The 15219-nt window shown below is 35.1% G+C and overlaps 1 protein-coding gene across 1 annotated transcript in view; it reads right to left on the bottom strand.

Moving 5' to 3' along the window:
- LOC102768284 (probable ATP-dependent RNA helicase DDX60) overlaps positions 1-15219 on the bottom strand; it is a 112273-nt gene that overhangs the window by 96034 nt on the left and 1020 nt on the right. The window contains exons 2-6 of the mRNA XM_015568480.1: positions 11955-12235; positions 5984-6053; positions 2266-2455; positions 1578-1919; positions 867-989 (exon numbers count right to left, since the gene is read on the bottom strand). Coding sequence (XP_015423966.1) covers positions 867-989; positions 1578-1919; positions 2266-2455; positions 5984-6053; positions 11955-12231 — 1002 coding nt within the window. The 5' untranslated portion in view covers positions 12232-12235. The remainder of the gene's footprint in view (positions 1-866; positions 990-1577; positions 1920-2265; positions 2456-5983; positions 6054-11954; positions 12236-15219) is intronic.

The following is a 15219-nucleotide window of genomic DNA, read 5'->3' as shown; positions in this document are numbered from 1 at the left end:
AAAAGGATAAAATAAACACTGGCTTAGGTTCCTCATGAGAGATTACTCAACTATCAGTGGCTTAACTTCCATACTAGCTACATAGCTTTCCTTTTCAGAAAACTAAAAATTTCCTAGCTTTTAGGTGTACTTTTCCACAGTAGTCACCCATATATTAAAAAATAAAAGTTTGAGATCTTAAAATTATCACTAGCTTCTTTCCTCCAATTTTACAGTATGTTTTACATAATTTTTTTGGGTAGAACATCTCTAGGGAATCTTCTCAGGTGAGGATTAACAACAACAGACATCCATGAGGAGATGTTTAATAGGCTGCTGTCTATGAGAGAAACTAGGACAACACACCTTGTCTTTCAAAAAGAAGAGTGTGGAAGGGAAATATCAGATAGTGAGGTTGGAGTAATCAAAAGGATAAAATAAACACTGGCTTAGGTTCCTCATGAGAGATTACTCAAGTATCAATGGCTTAACTTCCATACTAGCTGCATAGCTTTCCTTTTCAGAAAAGTAAAAATTTCCTAGCTTTTAGGTGTACGTTTCCATAGTAGTCACCCATATATTAAAAAATAAAATTTTGAGATCTTAAAATTATCACACTAGCTTTTTTTCCTCCAATTTTACAGCATGTTCTACATAATTTTTTGGTAGAACATCTCTACCAAAAATCAATAAATTATTTTTGTAATCAATAAATTTAGCAAGACTCCCTTTGCCTCAGGGCTGTGCAGCTTAAAGAAGAAAGTCTATATAATCAGCAAGGACATGAATGTTGATTTAAAAAAATGTCTGTCTTCTAGAAGCAATAAACCATTAAAAGTACACTGCCTATATGCTGGACTTCAGTTTCCAAATAAATGTGTTGTTACCTCTTTCTGCATTTCTCCCAAGTTAAGTTTCAAATGACCATAGAGAAATATTTCTCTCTCCAGTGACCTTTGGTCATACTCTATTATGTAGGCATGTAAGGCATGCTGCAGTTGTATCTCATGCTAAAAAACAAAACACATAAGTAAGTCGTCTGGTTCAAGTAAAAATACCTATTACAAACCTCTATCTAACAGCTATCTTAATTTTAAAAGTGATAATACAGACTAATCATCCCAGATTATATATATATATATATACACATACACACACACACACACACACACACTTATATGTAAAATATATACACAAATGTATGCAAATTTAATAATAGGAGTGTATAAATGAATGTGTATGCGATGTGAATGTGTACATATGTATGTACAGATACATGTAATTTATGTACAAGGCACTGACTGGGAATTTCCCACTGTGTCCTCACATGTCCTTGGTCTCTGAACTGTTCTTCTGCAGTGCCTATTGTACTTGACCTTAGCTCATACTTTTCCTCCCCACTTCTCAAAATTGCCCAAAGGCTTAATATGCAAGAACATACGCTAACTTAAATTCTGCTCTTTTCCCATGTTAGAATATTCCTTCAGAGTGTTCTTATGCCCAGAATTTTTGAATAAACACTTACGGCTATTGGTTCTCTGGTTAATTTTTCCACATTGATGTTGCTCATTTATTCTGGGTAATTTAACATAACTTACCTTTTCAAAAAACTGTTTGTGCATATAGAGACTTGAGGCATAGTATCCATAAATTCTAAGGACATCTGACTCTATTCCTGAAATCTGTACAATATTGATTTTCTTCTGAAGAGCATGCATGATCAAAATGTTTAAAAAGTCTGTTTGATGTTTTGTTATTCCCTTATCTGAGACAATGAGGAAATATGGATAACATTCTTTAAGAAATATCTCCCATTCTGGTGTCAGACAGTTGGAAAATTCTGTATGAATAGTGACATCAGTGTTGTATTCTAAATGATAAATCAATATGGTACGAAGGGCCAGAATTTCAGGGTAATTATAATACAGATTTTCTGCATCCTGTAGATAAATGAAAACAATGTTAATTTTAGAGATAAAAATAGAATATCTAGTTATTTTTCTAAATATTAGCATTGCATATAAATTGTTGTATTAACATACAAGGAGTCAAAAATTCAAGGTTATTAACTTAATTTTTCTGAATACTGTAGAAATGTCAGATAAAGACTCATTAGCTATTTCCCTATTAATAATACTTGGTATTATTCCTACTAGTATAGACTTTAATTATAATCTGAATAAGCAGAATATATAAAAGAGTAAGTAATGACTGATAACACTTAAAAATAAATATTTTTTCTTAGCCTCTATAAAATGAGAATAGAAAATTAAATCTGTTTGTTACCTTAAAAAAAACTAATACAAATTTGGCTTCCTTTTGAATGAAATCATGCAGAAATCGTTCTACAATATAAAAGAAGTGAAGAGTTTGTCCTTTCTTGAAGTTCACATTAAGAAAACAATCGATGAGTAATGAATCTCCATCAATCAAAAAAAATTCAGACTCAACAAAGTCTTTAAGTAAGCTCACCATTCTGAATAAAAATATGAAACACATAATGCAAAGATTATAAAGATAATAGTAGCCTGAGCAAAATCCCACAGTTCAATTGGTTTCACAAATTTTCTTCTAGTTTAAGCAAGAATCTTAAAGAAAAACTAACCACACAGTTCTATTATATTGAAGTAACAATTTTCCAGGGCATTCCTATTATTTTGCAATCATAAATAAGCCTTTAGTTAAAGGCATGACTGATTCTATGGTGAAACTTAAATTCATTATTGTAAGCATAAATTTATGCAAAAAAGTGCCTCTCTATTTTAAATTTATACTTACTGTTTTTGTACTTCCAGTGTGAAAAATTAAAGCAGTCATAATCTTTGGTCAATTATATGTATGGGACTATCTCATTGTGCATTTTAAATTAACATGCAATGAAGAGCTGTAAACTCTTCACCCACTCCAAAAATTTTCTATAACTTATATCGACCCTATGAGATGTTGTCAAAACTTAACTCCCAAACTCTCCCTCATAGCCAATCACTGCCTTGAATTTAGTTTTCATCATACTCTTTCTCACTTTTTTTTTTTTTTAATTAATTCTTTATTTTTCAGATTTTTAAATTGGTCCCTCTTTTTTCCCCCCTTAATTCCCTGGTTCTCCCCCTCTTTCTCACTTTTTAAAAGTTTTTATGACAGTATATGTGTGCCTTGCTTAGGATCTTTATTAAAAGAACAATGTCTTATCCGACTTTTATGGAATTTTTAAACTTAATTACCAATTACTATTAAAATTCTAGTATATGGTTGCAGGAAGCTATATTTAAATAACTTTACTGCTGTATAATAGCAATTATATATCTACATCAATATTTATCTTTATCTTTCTCCTTTCAATGAGCATTTTTTCTTCCATTTATTGCTGTTACAAACTGTGCTGCAATGATCATTCTTGTGTCTGTTTCCTACTACACAGGTGAAACTCTAAGGTCTATTTATAAAAATGTAATTACCAATTTGTACACCATAAGGCAATAGCAAATTATTTTCTAAAGCAATCATATAGAGGTACACCTACATTAACAGGTGTCAGAAATTCAATTCATCTACATAATTTTCAACACCTGGTGTTGTACAAAACATGAACCACATGCTTCTAGTTTTAATTTTTTCTTTTGGTTTTTTTTTCTTCAGTTTTGTGGCTGATGTGTGAAGCTACTACATGCTACTAAAAACATTAAAACTGCAGAAACTTGAATTCTGCTGTACATTTTTTTCAGAATTTACTCTTTGCACATTTTGACACATAAAGTAGTAAATCAGACTGTATTCTCTGCCGTCAGACTGCTGAGATTAGAATCCTGGCTCTGTTACATACACGTTCTGGGAGTTTGTTTGTTTATTTATTTATTTTTATTTTCTAATATTTTTTAATTATATTTATTGGGGTGACATTGGTTTACAAAACCTTACAAGTTTCAAATGTACAGCTCACCAAAACATCATCTGCACACTACATCATGTGCCCATCACCCCAAGAAAAGTCTCTTTCAGACCCTACTCTCCCTCCCCCTTCCCTGTTTGCTCACTGCACCTACCCCCACTCCCTTTCCCCTCCGGCCATCACCACACTGTTGTCTGTGTCTACGTGTTATATAGTGTGTGTGTGTGTGTGTGTGTGTGTGTGTGTGTGTGTGTATCTATATTTTTTGCTTAAAACCTTCACCTTCTTTCACTAGCCTCCCCTAACTCTATTCCCCTCTGACAGCTGTCAGTCTATTCCATGTATTCATGCCTCTGTTTCAATTTTATTTGTCAGTTTATTTTGTTCATTATATTCCACATATAAGTGAGATCATACAGTATTTCCCTTTCTCTGGCTTATTCCACTTAGCAAAATAATCTCCACGACTATCCATGTTGTCACAAAAGGTAACTTTCTGCCTTGGTTTGGCTCAGTGGATAGAGCGTGGGCTAGTGGACTGAAGGCTCCTGGATTTGATCCAGGTCAAGGGCATGTACCTACACTACGGACTCAAACCCTGGCCCTGATTGGGGTGCATACCCTGGTGGGGGTGCATGCCGGAGGCAACCAATCAATGTGTCTCTCTCACATCGATGTTTCTCTCTCTGTGTCTCTCCTTCTGTCTAAAAATCAATGTAAAAATATCCTCGGGTGAGAATTAACAACAAAAAAAGAAGATTCCATTTATTTGTTTGTATGCTCACTTTTATGGCCAAGTAGCATTCTATTGTGTAAATGTACCACAGCTTTTTTATCCACTCATCTAATGATGGACACTGGGCTGTTTCCAGATCTTGCCTATTGTAAATAATGCTGCAATGAATGCTGCATATATTCTTTCAAATTAGTGTTTTGAGTTTCTTTGGATATACTTGTTCCCAGAAGTGGGATCGCTAGTTCAGTAAGTAGATGCAGTTATAATTTTTTGAGGAAACTCTTTGCTGTTTTCCACAGTGACTGCACCAGTCTGCATTCCCACCACCAGTGCAAAAGGGTTCCCTTTTTTCTACATCCTTGCCAGCACTTGTTGTTTGTTGATTTATTGATGGGACTACATCAAACTGAAAAGCTTTTGTACAGCAAAAGAAAATATCAACAAAGTGAAAAGGGAACCCACTGAATGGGAGAACATATTTGCCAGTGATACATCTGATAAGGGGTTAATTTCCAAACTACATAAAGAACTTATACAACTCAACACCAGGAAAATGTACAACCTCATTTAAAAAAAGACCAGCTCTGGGACTTTAGATTACTTGCTTCTCTATTCTGTGCTACAGTTTCTAAACTTAAGTGGGAATTAAAAGCAGTTAAAATTTCATGTAGTTGCTATGAGGATTCATGAGATAAATATTTATACAATTTATAGAACTAAGTACTTATGTCATAATATATGCTTAAAATATTCATATCATAAATGATATTTTGTGTTTGTGTTTTATAATTGCATTCAATTGGCATTACAGCATATCTATTTTAAATTATTTTAGAAAATTGGAATGTGGAGGTAAGTGATATAAGATTAGATTAAATAAATCACCTCTAACAAGAAATTCTATTTTCTTCATCCCTAGAGGCTAGCATATTAATGAGCACATAAAAATGGTTCTTGAGGGAATTCAATGATGCATTAGTTTGGTGTACTTGTCCTTGTTGCTATTAAATAATGTTTTGATATTAGTTAAAACACACCAAATTTCAATTTTATGAAACCTTCAAAGATTTTGACATGTAATATGAGGCCAATTAAATTGCTACTTTAGTCTTGTGCAAGATTTAAAAAATGAATCTTTCCTCCACTTATACCCTTTCAAGTTTTCAGTATATTATTCCTTGCTACTGAATAAAAGTGATATAGTAGAATCCTTCCCAAGAAAAGAAAATATTTACCTATTTTCAGAAATATCAATCTCTTTCCCCACTTGCAATTTACCCGAAATGATTCTTAGCACGAAGAAATAAAAAAAAATATGCCACACAGAGGAAATGAATTATTTCTAATGATATATCACTTGGAAGGATTTGTGCTGTACTTACTTAGATTTTGACAGAGCTTTCCAAATCATCAATGAGAGGGTCCTCAGAATTTGCTTACATTCAGTTAATCCTTTAAAATAAGTAACAAGTTTAATACTCAATTTTAACATAATTTTAATTGATAATTCCTTCTGTTGCTAAGTTTGAGTATACTTATATTTTATACAAGACTGTATAAGCATGGGTGAAATATTCTGTTACATGTCAAAAGATAAACAGATTATGTTAAAAATGAGAATATGCCTATATTACTTACTATAAAGAATAAATATGGGCAAGGTAAGCCAATCTTACAGTTTTAAAATTTGATTTCTCATAAACACAAAATAGTAAATTCCTAGTCACAAATGAATTTTAATGATAAACATAAATACAAGTCCACAAAGACAAGAATGTCCAAAAAACTGAAAATTTAGCACTTTCAAATTAATTCATATAAATATATAGAAAGATATCTTTAAACAGATATATAGATATAGATATAGTGTCTACCTTCAAAAGTTTTCTCATTAAACATGGTTAATAAAATGACAAATCCTGTATTTTAGTATTCTTCTGTATACTGGGGGAGGGGAGGGGAGAAAATTTGATTTAATTCTTTGAAATAAATTACTCTTCCAAATTTCTTTGTAATATCTCATGTCCTTGTTAAATGCATTCTATTAAGAAATTAGCACTTGGAAAAAAAACAAACATTCATCTATTTAGAATGTGAGGTCTCAGGAAAAAAGAAGCAGGAATATTGAAACACTGTAGATTTTTGGGCATTTTTGTTACAGCATAAGTAATCTCTCATATTGTTATGACTGATATTAATTAATTGAACCCTCACAACTGCTTCTCTTTCAAAGAAAGTGAATTTGTGCATAATTGAGGAGTGTTAGGTATTATAAAAAATATTTTAAAAAGTGGGGTACCTAGACATGCCTATATATAGGTCCAGATATATTAATAATAGGTAGCTCCTCACTCCTAAAAAGTACTTTGGAATTTATTAATCAAATAATTTATTACTCAAATGGTAAGGCTACACTGGGGTGTATATATTCATATTCATTAAAATTGTACTTATTTAGTATTTGTTACAATTAACATAGAAGTCTCCAAATGTCTTCATTGTTTTGTGACCCATAATTTCATACTTCCATTTTATCATTACTATTTTCATATCTATGCTGAGAGAAGTAACCCAACAAGCTAACATTGTGATTAGATACAGATGCAAGATTTAAAGTTTTGTGTAAGATAGCAGAAACATTTTCTGTTACTAGGTCTTAAGTTTTGCTTATTAAAAGCCTGCCTAACTGGTGGAGTCATGTGAAAATATTCATTTGAAAGAATATTTTAAAGTTTAGTCTCAATTGTATCAATAATTTTAAAGAACACATTGTTGGTCTACTGTATTTCTTTCACTTATTTTTTATTTTAGTTTGTAAGAAGGTAAAAAATATTTCAATTTGAGCTTAGGTGAATTATTAACATTTGCTGTGGGTAAATGTTATCCATACACTAGAGGCCCAGTGCATGAATTCGTGCACGGGTGGGGTCTAACCGGCAGGCTGACTAGGGCTGATTGGGGCTGGGGGTGTGGGAGCTCAGATGGTTAGCCAGCCCACCCCACCCTCAATCGGGCTGAGGGGGCCGATCAGGGCTGCAGTGCACGTCAAAGCAACCAGTGGTTCTGGTTTTTCTTGTTGTTCCAGCGTTCCGATTGCTTGGGTTTTATATATCTAGATCATCCAGATGAAGAATTCAAAAATCTTGAGAATTTAATCAAGGTGGTTAATAAAAGTTGGTTGGTGATGGGGCCACCCTAAATTTCAGTTGATCATTTTTAGGGGGAGGACTGCTAATAATTTAAAAATACAGAAGAGTATAAAAAATAATAGCAAACATCTACGTATCAAACATTGGAATTGATAAATGTTAAAATTTTGTTATTTTGCTTCAAATTTATTTATTAAAGGGGTATAAACATTGAAGATATAGCTGTATTCCCATTCTGCTGCCATAGTTGGCCACCGACATTGTGATATTTCTTTGCCATAATTTTGTATTAACACATATAATATCCTTCTTTGTCTCCTTCAGTTAAACGGTATCATTCCACAACTTGTTTTCTTCATTCAACTTTATCATTTTGAGATCTATCCACATTGATACACATTTTAGCAGCTGATAATACTCTACCATACAATTATATCACCTTCTGAAGCCAAATTCCATAATGATAGACATTTAAGTTGTTTTGTTTTCTTGCCATTGTCTTACAAATTATAGCATATTTTACATTATTTTTTCCTTTATTTTTTAATTGAATTTATTGGGTTGATGTAGGTTAATAAAAATTTTAATATGTCTCATGGAGCATAAGCAATAGAAGTTCTCTAAAAGGTAAAAATTAGAAGGGTAAGCAACTTTACTAGATAGTATTAAGTTCATATTCAATGTATTGATATTGTCGAACTTTGAAGTATTTCTAATCTAAGAAATGTGAAATAGCATCTCAGAGTTCTAATTTATATTACTACCAAGGATGAGTATGTTGTAGAATATATATCTGTTTTTTTAACATTTAAGTTTCCCTTTTGTGATTTGCTTATTGATGACCTTTGCCTATTTTCTACTGAGTTGTCTTCTCCAATTAATTTGTATACAATCTTTAATTTTCCTGGATAAATAATACTTATAATTATACATGGACGTATGGTTTCATTCCAGTATACCCCTTTAACATTGTTTGGCATCTTTAATATATAAATACTCTTTTATTTGATACTAGAGGCCCGGTGCATGAAATTAATGCATGGGGGGAGTCCCTCAGCCTGGCCTGCATCCTCTCCAATCTGGGATCCCCCAGGGGATGTCTGACTGCTGGTTTAGGCCTGATCACCCCCAACTGCCCTCTCCTGTTGGCCTGATCATCCCAGCTGCCCTCCCCTGCCACCGTGATCACACCCTAACTGCCCCCCCTGCCGGCCTGATCGCCCCCCAATTGCTCTTCCCTGATGGCCTGATTGCCACTTAACTGATTATTCCCCCACGCTGGCCTGATCTCGCCCCTAACTGCTTGCTCCTCCATGCCAGCCTGATTGTGCCCCTAACTGATTGCTCTTCTGTGCCAGCCTGATCTTATCCCTAACAGCTTACTCCCCCATCAGCCTGATCGCCCCTATCTGCTTGCTCCCCTGCTGGCCTGACTGCCTCTAACTGCTTCTGCCTTGGCACCCGCCACCATGGCTTTCTCCGGAAGGAAGTTGGACTTCCAGAAGATGTCCGGTTGACCTGGTCTAATTAGCATATTACCCTTTATTAGTATAGATGGTCAAATTTATCAAACTTTTAATTTTTTATTTGAAAATTTCTTTTATCTTGTTTAAGAAATCAAGCACTTGTTTTATTTTGTTTAAGAAATTTACCTCAAGATCCTTAAGATATTCTGATGCATATTTTTTTTTGTAGAGGCAAGATAAAAGAGGAGATTCAGATTGAACATGTATTAAATTTAAAGATTAATTTGATGCTCTGGTTTCTCTTCAGACCACATAAATCTTTCGCCTTTTAAAGATTAATTTGATCAGACTAAATATACTTATAATATCAGATGATAACTAGGAAGAACATAAGATATTTCTACATTTATTCAGTACAAATAAGTTCTTCTATAATGTTTCATAATTATTTTCTCATTAATATGTTTTTTTAATCCTCACCCGAGGATATGTTTGATTTTTAGAGCGGAGGGGGGTGGTGGGGAGAGAAGCATTGATGTGAATGAGAAACATCAATCAGTTGCCTCCCATAAATGCCCCTACTGGGAATCAAACGTGAAACCTAGGTATGTGCCCTGACTGGGAAACGAACCTGCAACGTTTTGGTGTACAGAACAATGCCCAACCAACTGAGCTACACGGCCAGAGCTCTCTTTAATATGCTTTGATAAGTTTATTCCTCCATATATTTTATATATATTTTGTATGGATAATTTGATGGTTTTCTTTCTTTGAATATATTTTCCAATTAGTCATTTTTGTACTTAGAATCAGTATTATATTCTATACTAATGGATATTTCCATATTGATGGGGTTAGGATCAATATTTTTTAACATGTCAATTTTACATTCCAAAAGAGATTTCTCTTATTTCACAGTTGTGTGTAGATGATCTTGGACATTTTAGGTAGACTTTCTTCACTGTTCAGGGTAGAGTATAATAAGTTATTTTTGCTTTCTTCCCTATCTTTACATATTTTATTTATTTTTCTGATTTTTTTTAACACTAATTAGGCCCTCCAATATAATACTAGACTGTTGTGATGAAAGCAAAAATGTTTTCTTCTTCCTCATTTCAGTGGCAAAGCAGATGAAATTTTACCATTATTCAATGTTTGATATAGATTTTTAGCAAGCTGCTTTTATTAAGTTTAGGTAACTATCTTATTTTCCCAGTGGGTGAAAAATAGGCATGAGTAACTATTGAACTTTATTAAATGTTTTTCTGCAGCTACTGAAGTATTTTCCTTTAATCTGATAATACACACTATTAAATTATAAAATTTTTATATTGAGAGATATATTAAAACTCAACCTGGTATTGATTTTTTTACAATCAGTATAATTATATTATACTAGAGGCCTGGCACAAGAAATTGGTGCACAGGTATGGTCCCTAGGCATGGCCTGCAATCAGGGCCATTTTCCCTGGCTGCCTGCAGCTAGCCCCGCCCCCTGCTGCCACCCATCCCCAGTTCCCTGTTTGCCATTGGACGATCAGAGCCTGCCAGCCAGGGAAAGGGACCAAAAGGTGGTCAGTGAGCCTCATAGTGACTGGTCCAGCAATCATTCTGGTCATTCTGCTGTTAGGGTCAATTTGCATATTACCCTTTTATTATATAGAATGTGCTAATACAGGGTGGGGCAAAAGTCAGTTTACAGCTGTTTATATGGAAAATAATACAATAAAAATAAATAATGTTATAAGAATAAATTCTGTTTCACATACAACTGTAAACCCACTTTTGCCAAACCCTATAACTAAGTTAGGAACTCAAGTTTAACATTCTAGTACCCTTCAACCTTTTGAGTCAAGCAGAGTCATGTGGACCTGCTTTTAAATTCACAGTACCATAATCAGAATCATGTGAGAACCTAATTATAATTGTTGATTCTCAGTCCCTATCCCTAAGGATTTATTGATTTAATGGGACTTGTGAAAATTCAAAGAACTATACTAGGGTGGAGTGTAATAAATCTATTTAAGTTAAATAAAACCACCCATACACACTCATTTTAAAAAAATTTCCCTAACCTAATTTTTGTTTATAGTATAGATTCCAAGCCAATCAAACTACTCAATCGGGGTCAACTAAAAACCAACAACAAACATCTTATCCTATATAATAAAGAGGTAATATGCAAATTGACCATCACTCAAACACACAAGATGGCTGTCCCCATGTGGACACAAGATGGCTGCCACAAGCTGGCCACCACAAGATGGCCTGCAGAGGAGGGCAGTTGGGGGCGACCAGGCCTGCAGGGAAGGGCAGTTAGGGGTGACCAGACAAGCATGGGAGGGGAGTTAGGGGCAATCGGGCTGGCAGGGGCACAGTTAGGAATCAATCAGGCTGGCAGGGGAGTGGTTAGGGGTAATCAGGCAGGTGGACAGGTGAGTGGCTGGGAGCCAGTAGTCCTGTATTGTGAGAGGGACATCCCTCAAGGGGTCCCAGATTGGAGAAGGTGCAGGCTGGGCTGAGGGACACACACACACACACACACACACACACACCATCCGTGCACAAATTTTGTGCACCAGGCTCTAGTTTACTATAAAAGAGAAAAAGTGTGAAGGCACTGATATTGTTCAGAGGGAAGGAGAAAGAGAGAGAGGAAGAGGAGGAAGAGGAGGAAGAGAAGAAAGGGGGAGGATGAAGGAAAAGGGAGGAAAATTCATCCATGGGTGCTGCCTCACCTGATTTTTCTAAATCATGGCTGTTTTCGCCTGTAGCTTCAACTTCTGATGGCTTCTCTTCATTAATTCCAAACTCACATGGTAACTGCCCATAAGCTGTCTCTTCTACTATATCTTCTGAGCTTAGATGATCTTCTTCTTCAGATTGATCAAATGAGGACAGGCTCTCCATGCTCTCACTGTCATCAGAGCTGTCACTTTCAGTATCAGTCTCACTTTCATCTTCGCTGCTACTAGAGCTTGATTTTTCATTTGACATAGTAGGTTCAGAAGCCATGGTTCTGTAAAAGCAAAGCTCTTAATTATTACTTTATTTAAAATAACATCACAATATAGTTTACTTCTTCCAGAGGTAAAATCTGTTCAATTCCTTCTTTTCTCTAAATCTCCTCCATACCTAGTTCCCTAATGAGGATACTTTTTCATAATCCTCTTCGCAAATATGTTTGCAATTAAATTACTTAAAAGAGATGGTGGAGTTGCATCGTAGGGGAAAACCTATTCCTGAAAATATATATGTGAAAGTCATATTTACAGTGACAAAAAAATAATGTACACATTTAAAAAAAGATTTGATCTATGAAAACTAATAAATGTGACATTTCTATGTAAATTTTAACTTTGGAATAGTCTACATAGATAAATTTCTACCATTTTAAATATTACTTTGATTGTATTCTTTTATGTCATAGCTGAGCACATAGGCAACCAGATTATAATCAATTAACACTCTATCAATGCTTAAATTGCAGGTTTCTGTGTACTCAATGACTTCCATCATTTTTTTTCAAATGAGTTTATGAAATATGCATTGTCTCACTGTATAAACATGTCTACTCTTCCTTTATCTGTTCTTTTTTAAATAATAAAATATTTAAGTGGTGACATTAAGAAAGCTACAAAAACTGGGATGCTGTCTTGGTGGCTAGCAGGTAGCATAACTTCATGTTATATCAAAATGTTTATTCTCCAGCTTATGGAGGAAAGGATCAAGTGTGGTCCCTCAGAAATCAAACTAATAAAGTTCCACTGTATACCAAAAGCAAATAGATACAATCATAGGTACTATATATACTCAGATTCACAAGACAGTGACAAGCAGAAGGAATGATTATCTGTAAATAAACTTCAATCTATTAATAGTGTTACCAAGAAATTTTAATGTCATGGACTCTTTAAATGAAATCACAGATTTATTACCAAATTGCATAAAAATAAATTACACATACAGAATTACAGAAGTCAGTGTTTAATTTTTGTAAAAAAGAGCAGCTGAGAGTGACTTGGCTATCCTACCAGTCACCCTACTGAGTGCCTATAATAATAAAATTAATTAATTAATTAATCTACCCATTAATTTTTATTGGGTATTTATGATAGCATCAGGCACTATTCTAGGCAATAGCCTCAAGGCCTTTAGCTTCTAAGAAACATTCAATCATCTGTCAAAATTCCATATTCATTTATGATAAAAAAAAAAAAACTCTCGCCCAGCCAGAGTGGCTCAATGGTTGAGTATCAACCTATGAACCAGGAGGTCACAGTTTGATTCCCCATCAGGGCACATGCCCAGGTTGCAGGCTTGATTCCCCAGAGTGGGGTGGGCAGGAGGAAGAAAATCAATGATTCTCTCTTATCGCTGATGTTTCTATCTCACTCTCCCTTCCTCTCTGAAATCAATTAAAAAATATATTTAAAAAACAACTCTCAACAAAGTGGGTATAAAAGCAATATACCTGCATAGAAACATTGAACAGACTGTCAAATTTCAGAGGGAAGGCAGGGAAAGATGGGAAGGGGAGGTAAGAGATCAACCAAAGGACTTGTATACATGCATATAACCAATGGACACAGACATTAGAGGACTGAGGGCATGTGCTGGGGGGTGGGAGTGGCCGGGGCGAGGTCAATGGGAGGAAAAAGAGACATATGTAATACTGTCAACAACAAAGAATTTTTTAAATATATTTTTATTGATTTCAGGGATGAAGGGAGAGGGAGAGAGAGATAGAAACATCAATGATGAGAGAGAATCATTGATCGGCTGCCTCCTGCATGCCCCCCACTGGGGATCGGGCCCACAACCCGGGCATGTGCCCTTGACTGGAATCGAACCCGGGACCCTTCAATCCACAGGCATACACTCTACCCATTGAGCCAAACCAGCTAGGGCTACAAAAAAGATTTAAAAAACAAACAAACAAATAATATACCTGAACATAATAAAGGCCATATAAAACAAACCCACACTAATGTCATACACAACTGTGAAAAGCTGAAAGCTTTTTCTTTTTACATCAGGAAGACTGTAAATGGGGAAGATGCCCACTATCACCACTCCTATTGAACATAGTATCAGAAATCCTAGCCACAGCAATGAAACAAGGGGGTGGGGGTGGGAGTTATCCACGTTGGAAAGTAAAAACTAAAATTGTCACTATTTGATATATGATACTATATTAAAAAACAACACTAGAAAGTCTACCAAAACCTATTAGGATTAATGAATTCAGTGAAGTTGCATGATATAAAATTAATATTCATGACTCTGTTGTCTTCCTATATAAAAATAATGAATTATCAGAAAAAATAAAGAAAACAATCCCGTTATAACTACATCAAAAAACATAAAATACCTAGGAATAAATTTAAACAAGAAAGTAAAGGACCTGTACTCTGAACATTATGACATGGATGAAAGAAATTGAACACATATATATACTCATGGATTAGAAGAATTAATATAGCTAAAATGTCCATTCTACCCACAGCAATCTACAAAGTCAATGCAATTCCTATCAAAATACCCATGCATTTTTCACATAACTAGAACAAAAACACTTAAAATATACAGGGAATCACAAAAGATCCCAATTCTTGACCGCCAGGAACTTGTAAAATGGCTGGTTCTCTCTGTGGCCTGAGGAGGTGGTTTCTTTCGGGATCCACCACCTGAGAAATAATTCTGTCCACTCCAGCTTCCAGCATCCCCCCTGACCCAGGCTAGGCCGCAGGCCATTCTGCAACTGGTTCTTGTGCCTCCTTGGATTGCATGCCTGCTGGTCCAGGTGTGTGGACACAAAAGTACCCACTTTCTGCCGCAGGTTTGGTAAGAGAGCTTGATGTCCACATGGCCAGGCAGTCCCAGAGGAAGCTGTCAAACCGGCCATGGCTTTTGGCTTTTGAGCTGCTCCGCGAGGAGCGCTAAGTGCTGAGATTCCCCGGGAGGCAGGGAGCTGGGTTGATGGCACCGCCGCCTCCCGCC

This window comes from Myotis davidii, unplaced genomic scaffold (assembly GCF_000327345.1).
Source record: "Myotis davidii unplaced genomic scaffold, ASM32734v1 scaffold392, whole genome shotgun sequence".
Lineage (NCBI taxonomy): Eukaryota > Metazoa > Chordata > Mammalia > Chiroptera > Vespertilionidae > Myotis > Myotis davidii.
This window is presented reverse-complemented; position numbering and strand designations above follow the sequence as displayed.